At 37.8% G+C, this 17977-nt stretch overlaps 1 protein-coding gene across 3 annotated transcripts in view; it reads right to left on the bottom strand.

The window, feature by feature from the left end:
* The window catches only part of USP6NL (USP6 N-terminal like), a 111094-nt gene that overhangs the window by 78421 nt on the left and 14696 nt on the right, over positions 1-17977 (bottom strand). The window contains exon 1 of one of the 3 annotated variants that reach the window (XM_062491704.1): positions 9662-9734. The exons of the other annotated variants lie outside the window; for them this stretch is intronic. Coding sequence (XP_062347688.1) covers positions 9662-9734 — 73 coding nt within the window. Of the gene's footprint in view, positions 1-9661; positions 9735-17977 lie in introns of those variants that run through there. 3 annotated transcript variants of the gene reach the window in all.

Genomic DNA, 17977 nt, shown 5'->3' with positions numbered 1-17977 from the left:
CCACTTTGTGCTGGGAAGAGACTTGTAAGTATGCAAAGCTGGATTCCTTCCAGGTTCAACTATCTGGGAGATGCACTCCTACCTCCAAGTCATGTTCAACCCAAAGAATAAGGTCAAGGTTTGATCCAGCCTGGAAAAAACTGCCAAAACACAGAGGAATGCTGAACTCCCAGCTTTCCTCTCTCCATCACTGCCTCCAATGCCACACTCACTGCCAGCATGGACACAGTTCATGAGCTACTGTTATGCTAAATGCCCAGCCTGAGCCCCAGCACAGTTGTCCTTTGATTTGCCTAAGTATATTTGCTCATTCCTCCTTTTAGAGTTTATCTGCACTATTTATAGAAAGGCTTTACATTCTTATTAGTTGCCAGACAATGATTTTTAATACATGTTCCACCACTACAAACACTCCTCTGCAAAGCTTTACACATTATGTAAAACAGGCAATTATCACTGCACAGATTAGAAGGTCATTCCAATGCCTATAAACTAAGCAGTAGTGGGAATTTGAGTCTGTGTAGCTTATTTGCTTTTTCATCTATAGATTTGGCAAGCTCCATACTAGCATTCATCCCACATATTTCAAAACCAAGCCAGGGTACTAATTCACGGCACAAAACTGACAAAAACATATCTTTGATTTGTGCAATGTGTGATCCACACTACAGTCTGTGAACACTTTTTCCTTTACCCAGCGATGTGACATGGTGGCTTCAAGACTTGATGCAGCTGCAGCATAGATAGGGAAATTTTTCAAAACATTTAAAAGTCTTTTCAAGTTACAGCTGTCATTAGAAAAAGGAAAGGATTAGTCAGGTTTTTTCTTTATAGAAGGAGAAAAATTAGGATACAGAGCAATGGTGCAGCCATTTATACATCACACAGCAAAGTGCAACGCCTGAAATCAGCAGTATACTGCACACTGGGGAGCCCTGGAAGCATCCCAGGAACACCCAACACTTGAAAGTGATGAGGAATTGTGTCACCAATACAAACAATGTGAGTCGAATGAAACAGAAAATATTTCTCTAGGAGAGATCACAGAATATTCAAGTTACCAGTCCTTTCATTAGCACAAACAGTATTTCCTTTTCCATCAGCAAGAGGAAATCTCAGATCAAGGCAACTTCTCACATTCCAGTTGAGACCTGTGAACTGCATTGTAACGATGTCCTTGAGACTCCTGCTATTTCCCACTCAAAAATGAGGTTGAGTAACAAAAAAGTTTCACTTCCCTTCTAACTGTGACAGGAATAAGTAAACCAAGATTATTAATTAAAACTTCGAAGGATTTATTTCTAAAAAATAAGTCTGAAACTCTGCCTCTGTAAGATACTTCTAAGTGGAGACAAAAAAGGGCTTGGAGAGTGCCCTGTAGTCAAAATATTTTGGGAGAAAAAATTAGCACACAGTGACATGGTAAAACTTGCCTGTTCACACTCACGTTCCTCTCCAAATGCTTACATATTAATCTTGCTTGGTTTATTAGGTACATCTCAAAAGAAAAACGTCTCATCTAAAAACAAGGAAAATAAAAAACAACCTATTTCCCCTTCAGTTTCCAGTGAATAAAATATTTGTCAGTCAATAAATGCAGAAAGTTTTTTGCAATCTGATTTGCCCACAAAATTTACCAGATTTTGCTATTTGCTTTTGGAAAAATAATAGGCAGGAAGGTTACATTTGAACACTTTCAGATATAACTGGTGCCAGCAGAGATGCAGGGAAGGGAAGGTGTAGCCATCACTTACACCACTATAAACTGAACGCTAAGAAAAAGACATTTGACTTTTAGATCCTTTAATAGAAACCTGTTTTTCAATGATGAAGATTAATTAAATCATAGGGAAATAAGGAGACTGCTTTTCCTAGTTCCACTTACATTTCATTAATATCTGCATTAGACTATAACAGTCCTGTGCCTAATGTGCTATAGGAGTGGGACATCCAGACTGTGATAATGTGTTGTTTGAAAAGCACGGCAGCGCCAGACAAAAAAATTACTCTTAAACAAATAAAAAACAACACACCAAAAAAAACACACAACAAAAACCACTACCCCACACACAGTGGGAAGGGAGGGAAAATATCAACTGCAGCACACAACTTTCACTCCTCAAGGATGTACAGTTCCAACTGTGTGTATTATGGTGATACTTGGCTTAAAAGCTACAAAACTCCGAGGTCTTCAGAACACCCTGAGACTAAAGGAACAGGTAAATCCCATCTTGCAGAGTTATTGCTCAAACCACCAATTCTATGTGAAGTATGCACTTGAGCTGTTCCCAGTGGCAGCAGAGAACATCTTCAACCCAGCAGTGGTATGGGTCAAACAAGAGTATTCTAAGTCCACAAGCTGAATATCCATGAGCTTTTCCATGTGGACACAATCTGCTTCTGGGAGCTGTGGCCAGTCAGCCCAGACTCATTTTACACCAAAGCCCACTTGCACACACGGAGCCCTCGTGGCAGGTCCCAAGATTTATACCCCAGCTTTGGGTGAAGAGTTAAGTAACTGTGACACCTGACACTGGGGTCGTGCTCTTCTCCTGGAGAGAAGACTGTGCAAACAAGTGCCTGCACATGTATTTCCTTTTATTTGTTTGTGTGCTACAGAAAATAATATCAGGGGAAAAAGCCTGCATCACCTGGGACATGGAGCAGAAGGGAGCAGAATATGTTCCTTGAGGAAATTATTTTCACCAAGGACCTGCCCCCTCCAGATACTGCTAAAAATGCTCCCGTAGCTACTTTATTAGCAATGAGAGAGCAGCAGTCTTGGGCATCTGTGTACTTATTTTCTCATTTCCACCAAGAATTTAATTAACTGACATGAATTAAGTTTTCCGTTTGATCTGGAGATTCAGTTCAAATTCACATTTTTATGGATAGTTTAATACTAATGCTGACAAATAATTTCCTTTAGAATAAACTGCTTGGACTTGCAAAGAAAAAGATGAAATAGTGGAATCCAGTGAAAAAACAGTATTTTTATTTGCTGTTAAACAGGATTAATTTTAAAAAAATTGCTTTGATAGTAGCTGATTGGAGAAGTTATAGTTACAAGCTACACCAAAAGATCTAGAAGCTCAACAAGACAAAAATACTTTGAAGAAGCCGGATAAAATGTCCAGGGAAGTTGTGAATGTCACTATGCACCAAAGCACTGTCTAAATCACCCAACTGCTGTAATTATCTGTTGTAGAAAATGTCCACCTGGGACCCTGTCACTTTGAAATATTCACCACATTTTAAGATATTGAAAACAAACAGGCAAACATATTTAAAAAGTTCTGTACCAGCTTCCCCATTAACAAACATGGACATCAGCATTCATATTTAACACTGGATTCCAAATTACATAAGCATGAGGATAAAATACTGAAAACTTAAGAATCTAACGCATAAAAACAAAAAACAGATGATCCCTCATTAAGTGTGCACATCTCAACAAGCACAAGTTTTTCTTCAAAGAAAGGAATATACTTGCTCATGTAAAATAACATCAGCATTACCCTTTGACAGTCAACAAGAAGAAAAAAGTTTGACATGCTTGAAAACTCCATATGTACAACTGCCATCCCACCAAAATCATGATCAGAAAAATATGTTCACCTGAACTATGAAAATGCAAGACTGAGAATGAGGCTTGTTTTTCTAGATCCTTCAGGCAGAGATTCCTGGCCTTCTCTCAAAGGTCTCCAAACCAAAACCAAAATGTCTTAGCTGTAAAATTCACATATTGATAGAAGCACAAGAACTAGTAGAGAAGGAAAGACACAGGATACAAACACCTTTTCACCATGTTCAGAACCAGACTTGAGAGCTTGGCTCTACGGCAAACACAGTGGGCAAATGCCTCAGGCAACACAGAATCTTTGTCTCAGCTGGAGTATCACTGAAACCAGAAAGCCAAATATACTCATCCTAACAGCACAAAACCATGTAACTCATTGATGCAATGCAAATATAAAGCAAAAACTTGAATTAATCATTAGTTGTCCTCTTCTTTCAAGGAACCCAACAAATCCACCTTGTTTTCAGTAGGTTTTTTCACCCTGCTGGACAGGGTTTGCAGATCCCCACACAGTACAAGTCAGATCAGCTTCAGTGAGGCCAAAACAGCTGTGCTGATGCACACAGAACTGAATTTCTGTCCCATCTAGCAGATACATCACTGCAAAACTGTTGTGCTCTTCCCTGTTACACTAGTGCACTGTTCCCTACTCTTCATTCTTTTTCAAGCCTTCTTGTATAGGAGTATTTTATGTTGAGCTTCCTACATGCTACAAATAAGAACACTAAAATTGTATTTCAGGATTATTGAAAATATTACATTTGACATTTCATGGTTTTCAGGTCACACCATCCAAAAAACAATCCCCATACATACTAGAATAACAAATCATACATGAGTTGCCTTTGCTGCACTTACCTGCTTGTAAATTAGTTAATTTCAGATGACTAACATTACTGCACAAAGAAAGAACAAGTAGCACTCCTTTTCTCTGTAGTTCCTCCATAGCTAAATGAATTCTAGCTGTCTGTACTAATTCTGTTATGCCACAGACCAATTCCCAAGACACAACATCTACAGACTTGGTTTAATGATGCTACCAACCTAATAACCAAATACACAGACGCTAAAGTAAGCCATTAACAGCTACATATGGTGAAACAGCATCAGGACCTTTCTTAATCACTGCAGCTGGCATCACACAAAGGAGAAGAATAAAATTTCAAATGAAGTAAAAAGGCAATAAAATGTCAGGATAAGAAATTCAATAGAAAAGCCATGACATATGTGTAACCCATGAAAGTTACTGCTATTTAAAGTGAGACAGCAAATGACAGTCACAGAAACAGAGTATATTAGGTAAAAACACTCTGGATGAATCGCTGTGTGTCCAGCTGTGCAGTGATCCAACAGTATTATTACTTGCTTGTGTCTATATCACCCTGAGGTGAATTCCTGGCACTCCAGCAGAAGGAAGTCCCAGCAGCATTTCCCATTAGCTTCAGCCAGTGGTACCACTGAAGGAAGACTGTCCTCATGGATTCACTCATATCCCACTACTGGCTTCTTCTTGGAGCTCAAAAGCACCTCTGTGGAACTGCACCAGCAGGTGGATTAGTTAAACTGATCATGATTACAGTGGCTCAAGAAGAATGAAAAGTACAGTGTCCCACTCCAAACCACTGCATGACTACATAAACGCAGCTGAAGCACTGTGGGGATTTGAACTGGGATGAAACTGGGATGAAGAGGCCAAGTTAGCAGCAGAGGCAAGGCAGGAAAAATTTTTGCCAGCATTCATCATTTGTGAAACCATAGCTGCAACTTCAGCACAAATAACGTCAGAAGAACTGTTGAAATAGAGTTAAATTCTGTCACGCTGCTAGAAACTGCCATGGTAAATTGTGAATTGAAGCTGTGTACCTGTACTGATGATCTGCAATACAGATTAAATATATCATCTTGACTGCTGTGGGCAGAATTTCATATTTAATGACCAAAAAAAAAAAAAAAAAAAAAAACTCTCCCTGCTTGCAGCTCTGTAGATCACTGAAGAGCTCATTAATTAAATAATTCAGGAACAGGTATATGAGTCCAGAGAAACTTTTACTTCTACTCCAGCATTTATCAGATAAAATACTCAACTGGGATTACAACAGTATTATATGAAGAAATAAAATGAAATTCAGCTAACCCTGGAACCTCCCATAAGAGGCAAAAGTCTCAGCCTTCTGTGCACAGATGCTATAACAAACAGAAAAATCAAGGGATTGAAGAACATTTCCCATATTTCAGTAGATGCCTCCACGGAATCCATCTGATTTGAGCACACTTTTCCTCTACTATCACCAAAGGTAAAGAGAAAACACCATGACTACTTGATGTGGGACCTTTATTCTATTTTCTCTATCTTGCAACTAATAACTTAGTCCATGGCCAGAGAAACAAACCAAAAAAACACTGCTAATTTCTTGTCAAATCTAAGTCTGAAATACAAAGTACCACCACAGCATTGTCTTCACTGACTCCAGGCAGTAACTTCCCAAACATCATTTACTGCCAAAGAATTTAAACAGTTACCCTTGGCTGGCTCAACATTTACACATCTCATAGGCCTGAACAGTGCAGTGACCAAACATATGCCACCTCCTCTTGCTTTTAATAAAAAAAAAAATAGTATCAAACTGAATTTTTCTCTCAGGTTTCTCTCTCATACACTGAAATACTGCATCCCTTTCTAATTCTGTGATTTCAATTTAGTTGTCCCACCTGCTGGAAATGTTTTAATATGTCTCTTATTATATCCTAACATCAAGGTGATGTTGCCAATTAAATTCTGCTGTAGCCATCTGTAAGAGGAAAGAGGGAGCAAAGAAGTAAACACGAGTATTTCTCCAATAATTTTAAACAACCTGGATTTCAACCAGGGTTTTAGTGATAGAACAGAAGAAAATAAATAGATTTATACTCTACATGGCTTTCTCTAGGACAAGTAACATTTGAACTTTTTTTTAAATTCAGAAGGGTTTCAGATTTCATAAGATGTTTTGTTTCAAATTAGAACAATTGTCAAGAGAATTTTATACTGCCATGATTTATCATTTTATTCAAAGCAGACTTTCAATTTCATAACTAAAATAATGGCAACATCAAAAATTTCTTCACAACTTCACGTTCACCTTCAAACTTACACGGCTTGTAAAGTGTTACCCCTCTGACAATAAATGACTAGTGGCAATTTTTTCCTCTAACAAATCTGATATTAGTTAAATATGGTATGGATCTGGAGTTTCCCAAAAACTAAACCCATAAAAACCTAACAACAAACTCTACACACTCACCTTCCCTGCAATTAGACTATGGAAGGCAATTGTAAAACTCTCTTTTTTCCTAAAAAACTTGAATCATTCAATTTTTAAACAGCACAAGATTAAAAAAGTATGGGAATGTGAGACATTATAAATCAAAACAGACTATTTGCTCACTTCATGTATTCACTAGGCAAGACTCCAAGGCCTACTGAAGGATTGATTTTCTGGTGTCAGCCTCAGCAGCCAAAGACTGAAGACAAAAGCAGAACTGCAGGTCTTGAATTGGGAGACAAGGTGGACACTCATGCTCACACTGCCTGACTCTTTGTGGGATTTGGTCTTGTAAACCACCTATTTATCAACCTCTTACGATACAGAAAATTAAATTCAACTTAACCTCTGGCATACGTCACAGCCACAATGAAAAGAGACTGGCCCATAAAAAAACAAAATTAGTCTCCACAACTTTGTCAGGCTCTTCAGCTACCCCATTAAATCCACGTTTCAACTCATGAAGCATTAGTAATGGGGTTCTTTTAAGTGGCATTCTGCAGGAATTTCTTCTGCAGGGATTGAATTTTCATCTCCATAGTAGCTGTGCTTACTGCAGTCCTCATAACAAGCTTCTGATATTGAATGATGGACGCAAAAAGACACTCTCTTGGCTATTAACTGTGCTTATTAGCCTCAGTCTGAAAATAAATCTTGGGAAAATTGGAGGGCAGAGGAATCCTTTCCCTCCCAACCTTATGTACTATTTATGAAACAGTTAGTTGGTTAGGACCTTCAGTCTTAAAGAAGTTTTTAACTTAATACTATATATGAAATATGCAATTAATACACTGTGCTCTTTTGTAACATTTACCTCCCAAGAAATTATATTCTAATGAAAGCACATTTTAAAGGGAAAGAGGAGGATGCACCTCAGGAGTGGGATTTAAAAATGCTGCAGTTTAGTACCACCAATTTGAAAGCACTTTGGTAAACACGTCACACATCAACCCCTATGTCTCAATGGATTCACCTCACATTCACAGTGGGCTACCTAGCAACTCTTTCTTTCCAAGTCCATTTTTCCATTTACAGAGAACAATGCTGAGAGTGAGTCATTTCTGCAGAATACAGACTTTCTTATACACCAGATGCCTAATGTTGCATGCTGTGAAGAAAAAAACCTCATGTCTACTCAAATTACAGTATCAATCACCAAAACCTGTCAGCATTTTGCATCTTTTGTAAATGTTTTCCTCAGAATACTTGAATGTTTTTTAATGTTAAAATGTTAATATTTTGTCAAAATGCACCACCAGGTTCTCTAAGAGCTAACACTTAATTAGCTCAGTTAGTAGCAGCTTGAGAATACTACCCAAACAATTGACCAAAATTAGTATCTCTCACCAAGGGAGTGAAACAAACAGAAAAAAATCCCTGAAAGCTTTAGAACTGAGAAAGAGCATTTCCTCATGTTTTTCAAAGCTCTCTCTTTCAATTCCATTGAATCTGTTCCCATAAATAAGTATTTTTCGAGGTTTTGGTGTTTTAAACAGTTCTTCCAGGAGTTCTATAAAAATCCTGCCTGACTAGGGAGGTACGTGCAGAACAGACAAGTAGAACTTCTGCCCCTTCGTCCTTCTCTGGAAGCTGCACTAATCAAAAATGAACAATGAACATTTGAAGTCAAGTAATTCTCTGGGATGAAGTTACACAACTCTTGGGGGGATGTTCAACCAATCACTGCAAAAATCTAAGGAAGTACTTAAGAAGTTTACCTTTTTTTTTTAAATTTCAGAATAAGAGAGTACCAGCTGAGCCCAATCCTACCTTCACGCCTTTTGTTTACTTACAGAGGTGTTTCATTAACTGACTTGTTACAATCAGAGCAGCCTGATGTTATTTGGTTTGAAATAAAGGTACTTGCCTGTAGTCACACATTACACACATGGGCAGAACAGAAAAATAGCATAGTAACAGACAGAGGCTGTAAATTCTAAATTATTCACAACATATTCAATACAAAAACTGGTCCTAGAAAATTAATTCTAGTAAGAAAGAAATGAAATTTTTAAGTTATTCCTACAAATTATTTAGTTCCTCTACAAACCAAATATTTAGCAGTTGCAAATAATTAAGATGTAAAAGACAAAAGAAGTGTTTAATCAGTTCCTCATTAGATATGTGTGCCAGATACCACGAAAGATGGCACTACTTTAGCAAACAAAAAACAACTGTTCAACACACTGAAGTAAATGAGAACAGCATTTAACATCAATTTAATCCAAACAATCAATGATTATCTCAAGTAGTTTGTCATGCACTTGCAAGAGGCATTTTGGATTTTGAAGTTGGTTGTAATCTAGAAATAATCTAATTGTAAAACCTAGCCAGCAGTGCAGCTGTGTACTTCCCCAGTCTCTCATTTCCATAAGCCTGTTTTTGCTCTTATTCTCATTTAGAGCATTAAGACTCTAAAAACTATTTTGATGGGATTACACAAAATACAACTGCTATTTTCACAGCTTGAGCTCTCCTGACAACAAAAATGTTCTTACAACAACAACAAAAAAAAAATTAAAAAAAAAAATCTTCAGTACAACAGTAACAAATACAGATGCTGACAAACTCAATTTTCAATATAATAAACATCACTGGGATTCTCTCTGGGAAAGTGGCAGTTGCAAAAATTATAATAATTATGCTTAATATAGTTCTAAGCCAAATTATGGCAGTATTTTAAGTATCAAGTATGCAATTTAACTACAATCAAACTGAAATATTTCTGATTCACAGCAAGTTACTGAGAATACTGAGTATATCCCAGAGCTGCTCTTACCTTTCCTGGCAGCCTCTGTTCTCCGTCTTGCTGGCGACACCAGATCCTTTACAATCTGTAGCACTTGAATCATTGCTCGTTAGCAAGATCAAAGGAATGAGGTGCTCCTCTAAAATTCCAACAGGTTTCATTACTACACCTTATTACATGGCTCTCTTCAGTATGTTCAAGCAAAACTGATGCAGGAAGAACTCATCTACCTTCCCAGGAAGATTTCTGCCTGACGACTCTACAGTCTGGGGTGACGGATTTAAAGTGACTTCAGCACAAGCAGACAAAAAACTGCAAGCAGTCCTAAATGTATTTCTACAGAACATTTTAGAATTATTTACTGCAGAGAACGCATACCGATTTCTCTAAATAAAGTTTAAAGAAAATGTTCACAAAGTAGTTAAAGAAAAAGAACCCTTGAAATGACTGCCGACAGATGCAGCGTGCTCCCCTAGGCTCAGTAACTAACAAGTGTGGCTGCATCCTCTTTTCAAGTCAATCTCAATTCATGAAATTTCACGTAATGCTCAAAGAAAGACTCCAGTGCAGTGCAGAGCCAGCATCAAACCCACCAACAGAACTAAAATTAAACCCAGCCTGCAAAAACTCCATCAGGCACAGGCAAGCTCCTGCTAAAGACATTCATTGGGTTCCTTTCCTCCCCCCTCAAAGAGAAACCTCTGACACCCTTGTACGTGACAGGAATTCTCACACACCGGGAGGCACACTGGAAATCCTGGGAGTATTTCAGGCATTCTCTCACCCACCACCAGAGGCCCAGAAAAGTATTTCAGCAAAGGTATTGTCATTACTTCTGTCAGGTAATTTTAGGCAGACAGATTGCTGAATGTGCCCTTCAACATTTTTAATGACATTTGGAAAATGTACAAAGGCCCTTCAGAAGTGCCTTTTGTCAGGGCCTCTGCAGAGCTAACCCAAAAAAAAAAAGAAAAAAAAAATCAAGAGCAATCATGTTTTATGTGATCGCTTTAAATAACTGTCAGGCCTGAAAAGGCTCTGTGAACATTTCAGAGAACTGAATTCCTACGCAGCACTGCAAGGCCTTGCACACACACAGATCAGTTTAGGAAGCCAACTACATGTTCTGAAAATCATAACATGAAAACAAACCACAGGCCACAGAAAACATTCTCTGGCCTTTAGACCTTCTGTTCCCATTGCTTAAGTGTTAAATGGGGGGGGAAGAGGTCTTAATCTTTCCCTTTGTCCATTTCCAGCTGCTCATCACAAGCATTTCAGATTTTCAGATTTACTGGTGTATTTATCCATGTCCATGCCAGTCTCTTGAATCACACAGAGCACAGGAACAACAATGTCTGTTATGTCAGTCTCATTCACAGCCTGCCCATTAATCTCTGCCAGAAGGAAAAGCAACCCAAAGTTCTATCCTACTTGATTAGGCAAAACAAAGACAAGTAAAATCCTTCTACCTGCCAGGCTGATTTCTTCTCCCGCTCTGCAAACATTCAAGCAACCACCCAAGAGGAAGCTTGTAGACATGCTGTGTAACTATGACTTTCCCCTTCCTGAAAAAGGATTCTTCAAAATGTTATAGACAGAATCCTCAACTTCTCTATATTATGAATAATTTCTAACTCCTGGAGCTGAAGTTAAATTCCAGGTTTAAGACCAATGACTTTATACCAAGAAAGGTTTGGAGAAGATCGCTACAAGCAGACAGTTCCAGAACAACTGTAACTTCAGCACATTTAAGTAAGATGTAAAATGCAGGGCTGTGCAGTAAGGTTTACTATTATTTAATAATCCAGTGTTCAAAACTGCCATTGGAAGAACTTCCTCCATTATCATCTCACCATGATGTGTTTGCTCTTTATTTAGTTGGGTAATCAAACAACTTACCTTCAAGTCAAAGATATAAAACCAAAGTAATATCATTACTTGTAACTATACTACACTGCAAATTTTGTCTAAAAAACTGACTTCCAAGTTCATGGTGCACAATACCCACCTACTACAGAACTACTAAACTTTTGATAGTCCTTCTGTTAACATATTATTTATAGGAGGAGTAAGGAAGAAAAAAAGATTAAGGCTGAATAAAATATTCAGTAGTAACATCTGCTTGGCCTTCCAAAGCAAAAACACACCTTGCAGATCCTACAGCTGATTTTTAAATGAACTAGATTATCTCATTACTGCAGCAACGTTCTCAAGTCCTGGAACAAGGAGAGGATGGTAGATTGACAAAGATTAACAGTTAGAAAGGGGGAGGAGAGGAAGAAAGAACTAGAAGGCATGACTTGTACCTACTTTGGTGAAAAAATTATTTAAAAACTAAGAAGCACTTCAGTACCTATTCCCAACTGCAAAAAGGAAATCATTCCTTTTTCTTCCAAACTGTCCCTTACCTTGCTGGAAACAGGTCCCTGTCCTCCCTTTTAAAGGCAGACACCCAGGACTTCAGGGCTGCAAGTCATTTTCACACACACCTGCCTTCCTCAACATGAAGCAGTTTCTGAAGTTGATATGCACAGTGGTTTCCTTCTCTTCTTTATTGTGACAATTGGCATGTAGAAAAAAACTGAAAAAAACTTGCAAAGCCTTAAAATAATTTAGGAAAATGTAAACAACATTCCATATGCAATGTAAAGAAAATAGCGCAAGTCAGAAGCAGGCATGAAAAATAAGAAATTTCAACAAATCACTGAAACTTTCAAGAATTACATAGTAAGCTTGTCCTTGTCTTTCCTCAAATCAATTTATACACCAAGACAGCAACACTAAACCTGCTTTAGTATAGAGGCAATATCAAAAAGACTTCTAGAAATAAAACACACTAACTAGTTAAATTATATCTTTTCATCTGTTACTCATGAGCCAGAACTTGGTTATAGTTCACTCTTATCATTGAGTGATACTGAACCAACTGATACTTCCATACAATCTGTCAGTACAACTGCCACCTCTCAGACCACACATCCTGACCAAACACCTGCTGTGGGCAAGGATACACCAGGTGGAAGTTCACAGCAATTTTGACACACAATTGTCAGAATTGTCACAAGGTGAACCACAAAGAAATCATAAGTTTAGTATAACAATTCAAGTAGATTCTCTTTGAGAAAAAAAGTAGTGCTACATATTTAAGGCATAGACCACAGATCTCTGCCAAGCATTTTTCCTCTTCAACAGAGAGCTTGCTAAGGAATATGTGCTTGATAACGTTCTCGGATTTTGCTTTTCTTCCTCGACTTCAAAATTGTAGGGAATACAGAAATTATGCACGTTATCAACCTGATGAAATATACTGGTATTGGGAGGAACAGTTAACCAGGATGGGATTTTATGAATCACTGTGTTCAGCCCTTGATCTCTCCCAAGCATAATTAAAAAAAAAAAAAATTACCTGCATCCTGATTAGTCAGCTACCATAATTCAGAATAAAAATGCTTCCGTTAACATAATTATAATTAACTGAACTGGAAGCAGTTCTTTTTCATGAAGCATATTGCCAGGAGGTAACACATTTACAGCACAAATGATGCTGCAGAAGGATGGCTCAGTGAGTATTTGTCAAAGGTATTTGACAGGGGGTGGGGAAGATCAGAATTTAAGTCTGAGGAAGACTTAATATTTTCTCTTCCACTCTCTTCTTCTAATCTGTAATGTTTATATATTCACAGCATTCTATTAAAAATGGCTATTAAAAATGGCTATTAAAAATGGCTATTAAAAATGGCTATTAAAAATGGCTATTAAAAAGCCATCAAGAACCCTCAGGGTTTTCCCAGGCAGCATTGCAGCTACCCAAAAAGTGCCTGCTTGTTGTGTCCTCATTTACAGAAAGATGTACAAGCTACTAACAAAAAAAAAAAAACCCCAAATCCACTGCAGTGGCTTGAGGCCTTTCATTCACATGAACAACAGCCCTGCACACATTTGAGCGAAGATGCAAAGTTACTGTCACTGTTTTTTCGACTTCTTATCACCCTGAATTGTCCAGGATTCAGATATTCTGCACATTGATTATGCCCAACATCTCTGCAGAAACCTGTGCAGGTCTGGCTTCATCATCCTCCCCTGTGCTCCCCACAGCCAGAATTATGTCCTTTTCCCTACCTGCTAGACTCCACACGTGGGTAAAATGCCAAGCTTTCAGGCCTGACACCCCAGGGAATGGAGAGCCCATACCAAAATGGCCAAGAAGGTCCTAGCCCAGGGGAGTTCTGTCAAGGGCAGCAGGATCAAGTCTTAAGTCCTCTAGAAAACAAATAAATACACAGAACACTCCTGGTGACGCTAGTTCTGCAATAGAGCAAAGTCTGACGTTAGAGGCAGGAGAAGAGGATGTACGAGAGAGAGCAGGGTGCATTTGTTCTTTGGACCCTCCTTTCTAGGCTATAACACCCAGAAGGTGTGAGTCAGCAGGGCTGTCTGCAACAGGGGCTGTAAAAACTCCACTGCCATCGGAAGTGAGGGCACCTGCTCTTAATGACCCATTGGAATGTTTGCTTTAAAACCTACAGTTTCAGAAACCACTTATGGCACAACTGCCTCAACCGCTTCATCGTCCCACCCATCTTAGCAAAGAGCCTCAGAAAATGAAGATGATTTTCCCATCAGGAACCACTACCTCATATGCGGGATAAAAGTTTTCAAGAACAGATTAAAGGATAAAGGAAACACAAGTCAGGCATCAGGGAAAAGATTCTTTAAATATCAAATAAAAGGAAGAGTATATTATTAGAACACTGCTTATTCCTTGCAAGAACAATGAATTCAGATAAAGTCTATCCAGCAGCTAAGGCAAATACCTTAACTATCCCCAGGAACATTTTGGTTTATGATACTCCTCTTTGAATTTTCCTGTCACAGCTGGTCTTCAAATTATTATCTCAAAATAATTAGGCATTGAGCTCTAAGACAGGCAATAGATCCTAATACAAATTATTACTACAGCTGCTATGAAGTAGGTTATCTATTGTTTCTCACTAATATTTTGAATTAATTTTCCAATCTCTGAATTGAAGCCTACAGTTTTGTTTTATTTACTGCTCTCAATAATGTATTTTAGTTGGATGAGAATTCTGGAGTTCCAGATCAAAAATTAACTGTCCCCATAAATCTTTGGAACTTTAAATTCTTAATCTTCATTGTTTTCTACAGATCATTCTTTGAAGCATGAAAGAGGCAAAAAGCAGAAAACCTAATGCTCTCAAGAATTCCTGTGTGAAATTCTGATATCCTTTCCTGTAAAAATGTTTGCACCAGTGACACAACTCCATTTATTATTCAGGAGCTCATTTTTCAAAAATGACTGCTTTTGGCTATGCATTTTGCAAAGCATCCATAAAAATAAATAAACATCCTCACAGTCTTCTCAATGGTCCTTCAGAGTCAGTTACTGCTTAATCCAATGGAATTTGCATCCACTTAGAAATATTTCTTCATTTCTAGCAGGCTTGCTACCAATTTTAAAGCACAAAACTACAGCTGCAGTTTTTAAAACAAACTGATGAAGATCTAGGAGCCTTATTTAGAAGGCATCTTCTTGGGAAGAGAAAGTGGCTTGATCTACAGGCTGGAAAAGTAATAATTTCAAGAAAAAGCTATTTTTTGAAGTCTGTTTTTCTTTATGCTTTAAATGTGCAAGAAAGCTGTTCATTAAATTCAGATGATGGAAAACTTCAATAAGTGGTCAATGAAAGTAATTCTACCTGTTTCAGGAAAAAAAACTCTACAAACCCAAAACAGAAAAACAAATGCTATAACTGGGAGAAAAGGGAAGACAGAAAAACACAGGGCCACATTCCCCAGTGCTTACTGCACACAGTGAAGGAACACTACACATTGCACAATCCCATCCCTGCTCAGTGCTCTCATTGTCACCCCTCTTGCATCAGTTTTCACCTCCTCAGCTCTTGCTACAACACATTCTGCAAGTGGCTCTAGACTACAAGAAGACAGACAGGGAGTCTCCCAGAGCACCACAATGAAGCCAAGGGAAATGCCTGTGTAGATCACTTTTAGCACCCTGACAACAGACACCAGACACAAATGGAGATCTGCACCAGAAGTTTGTACTCACCTAAATCTTAAAAAAAAAAGCATGTATAGATGTACAATTTATTTTTTTCCCAATAAATCTGTTTTATATCTGTCACCTCCAAGACAAAATGCTTCTTCTTTGTTCATATATTTTCTACAGAACTGTAGATTTAGACATACAAGTGCATCTAAACTGCACCATTTAGCAACAGTTCAAAGGATTCCAAAAGCTCTTGGATATGTAACCCATAAAGACTTGGCAAGAGGAGTAGCTCAGGCTGCAGTGCAGAATTCCTTAGATAAAAAGGTACTTATGTCTTTTGGGTCTATGTGATTAGGTTTGTGCTAAGCAAACTACAAAAGGTTATGAAAATTAGTAAGAATAGAATCTAGAAAAGAGTATTTCTTATTATGAATGTTCAAATTAATTCCTTTCTCCTCACACTCACACCATGCCCTTCAAAGGCCAAACGGTCCCTTTATAAGGCTCAACATATGGTCAAGGAAGCAACAACAAAGCAAATGGAATTCCACCACCACCCCACACTCCCTCCAAAAAAGGCTGAATCTAAGCAGTCCATTTTAAATGATTGATAAAATAATGTTTGGTGGGGTGTTTTAAACAGGAGGAAGAAAGAGGATGGTAGTACAAGATCTCATCTCAGTGAATGCACATGCCCCACAGGATTTCTCAGTCTTCCTCATATTAGATGGCAAGTTTTCATATAACTTTAGCTGCAAATGAAGGTTTTTCTGAGGAAAAGGTTCCATACTAGAAGTCTCAAAAAGAAATCAGACATGAATGAAGTCGAAATTATAACAAAAGCTATTTAAATTATATTCCCCAATAATATGCAGTATTTTTTGCATTTACATCATTTCAAACAGAATATGCAGCAATTTTACACTGCCTGGATTTAGGTCATGGCTGTAGTGCTAATCAACAAATTTATCTTAAGCTAAAGGATATCATTAAATGTTCTGTAAAACCAAAGCACACAGAAAGAAGCCACACTAGCCATTAAAGACTTTTTTCAGTTTTGCAATATTAAACAAAAATCAAGCCCATTACTATCTTACATGTGCTAATACTGAAGTCAAAGTACATTCCTTAGTTTAATCAGGCATAGACCGATAAAAGTGCATGGGTGTTCAATTCAAAGAAAGAAGAAAAATAAAAACTTTGCTTTTAATTTAAACCCTTACTTGATTTCCTTTTGAGGATATGAATGAGACTAATAATCTTGTACCTCCCTGAGGCAAAGAAAAACTAGAAAATTCTATGCACTGCTATTTGTTACCCTGATTACATCCTTCACTTCATGTACATTTCTACAAGTAATAAAATGCAGCCATAGAGAGGCACCAGGAAGAACATCAAACCTTATTAGTCCACTGCAAAATATACACTATTTTTATTAAGTCCATGTATTTGCAGCCATGGTTTGTACAGCAAATAGTATACAGTGTGGCCTTCTGTCTCTGCAAGAAAAATCAAAACTTTCAATACAAGCTTTTGAATGTTCTGTAATAGTCTAATCTAACTCCAAGGAGGCATCTAATCCCAGAAATGCAACCTACCTTAGTCATGAAAAAACTATTACAAAGAGACATTGAAAGAGAAGAACAAATTCAACATTTCAAAAGTACCCAATGGAAATTAACCCAAAGGTCACACAGAGCAGAAGGGAACCACCTTCCTTTAAAAGGAAGTGTACCTGGGTCTGTTTGCTTCCTGCAGTTGTGTTCTAATGGGAGACACCATTACCTGTTCACTTTCTGACTTCTGCCTCCTGCTCTCCTCCTATGTTCACCCAGAAATGCAGTCTTTCAAAGCAAATTTTAACTAAGGTGTTTTAAAAATCAAGTCTTAGAACTTGAATGTGACCATCATGTTAACTGTGATTACTTAAGGTTAATGCTAGAGCTATATTTGAGATGTTTTCTGTCTAAGTGACTGGTTGTGGCTACCTTAATGGTTATCACTGTTTTGCCTCTGTTCTTACATCTGGATTTATTTAGTGCACTGTAACGAGTAGGCCCCAGTTCCTTCATATCCAATCCTATTTCCCATAAAAAACATATAAATGCTTCCTCTGTTGAAGAGTTCTCCTTTTCCCTCAATGAAAAAATGGTGGAAACATTTGGGCATCTGAGACTTCTTTAGTCAGCTTCACATTAAGACAACCAATTTATCCAAATGGAAAATGTCTTACCTACTTATTGCATGAACAAGAGCAGAGAAACCAACTAACACCGTCACAGTTTTGACAGATGGAAAACTGTAGCATATTT

Source organism: Cinclus cinclus, chromosome 4, assembly GCF_963662255.1.
Source record: "Cinclus cinclus chromosome 4, bCinCin1.1, whole genome shotgun sequence".
NCBI lineage: Eukaryota > Metazoa > Chordata > Aves > Passeriformes > Cinclidae > Cinclus > Cinclus cinclus.
Note: the sequence above shows the minus strand (reverse complement) of the source record. Positions and strands in the feature narration are given on the sequence as shown.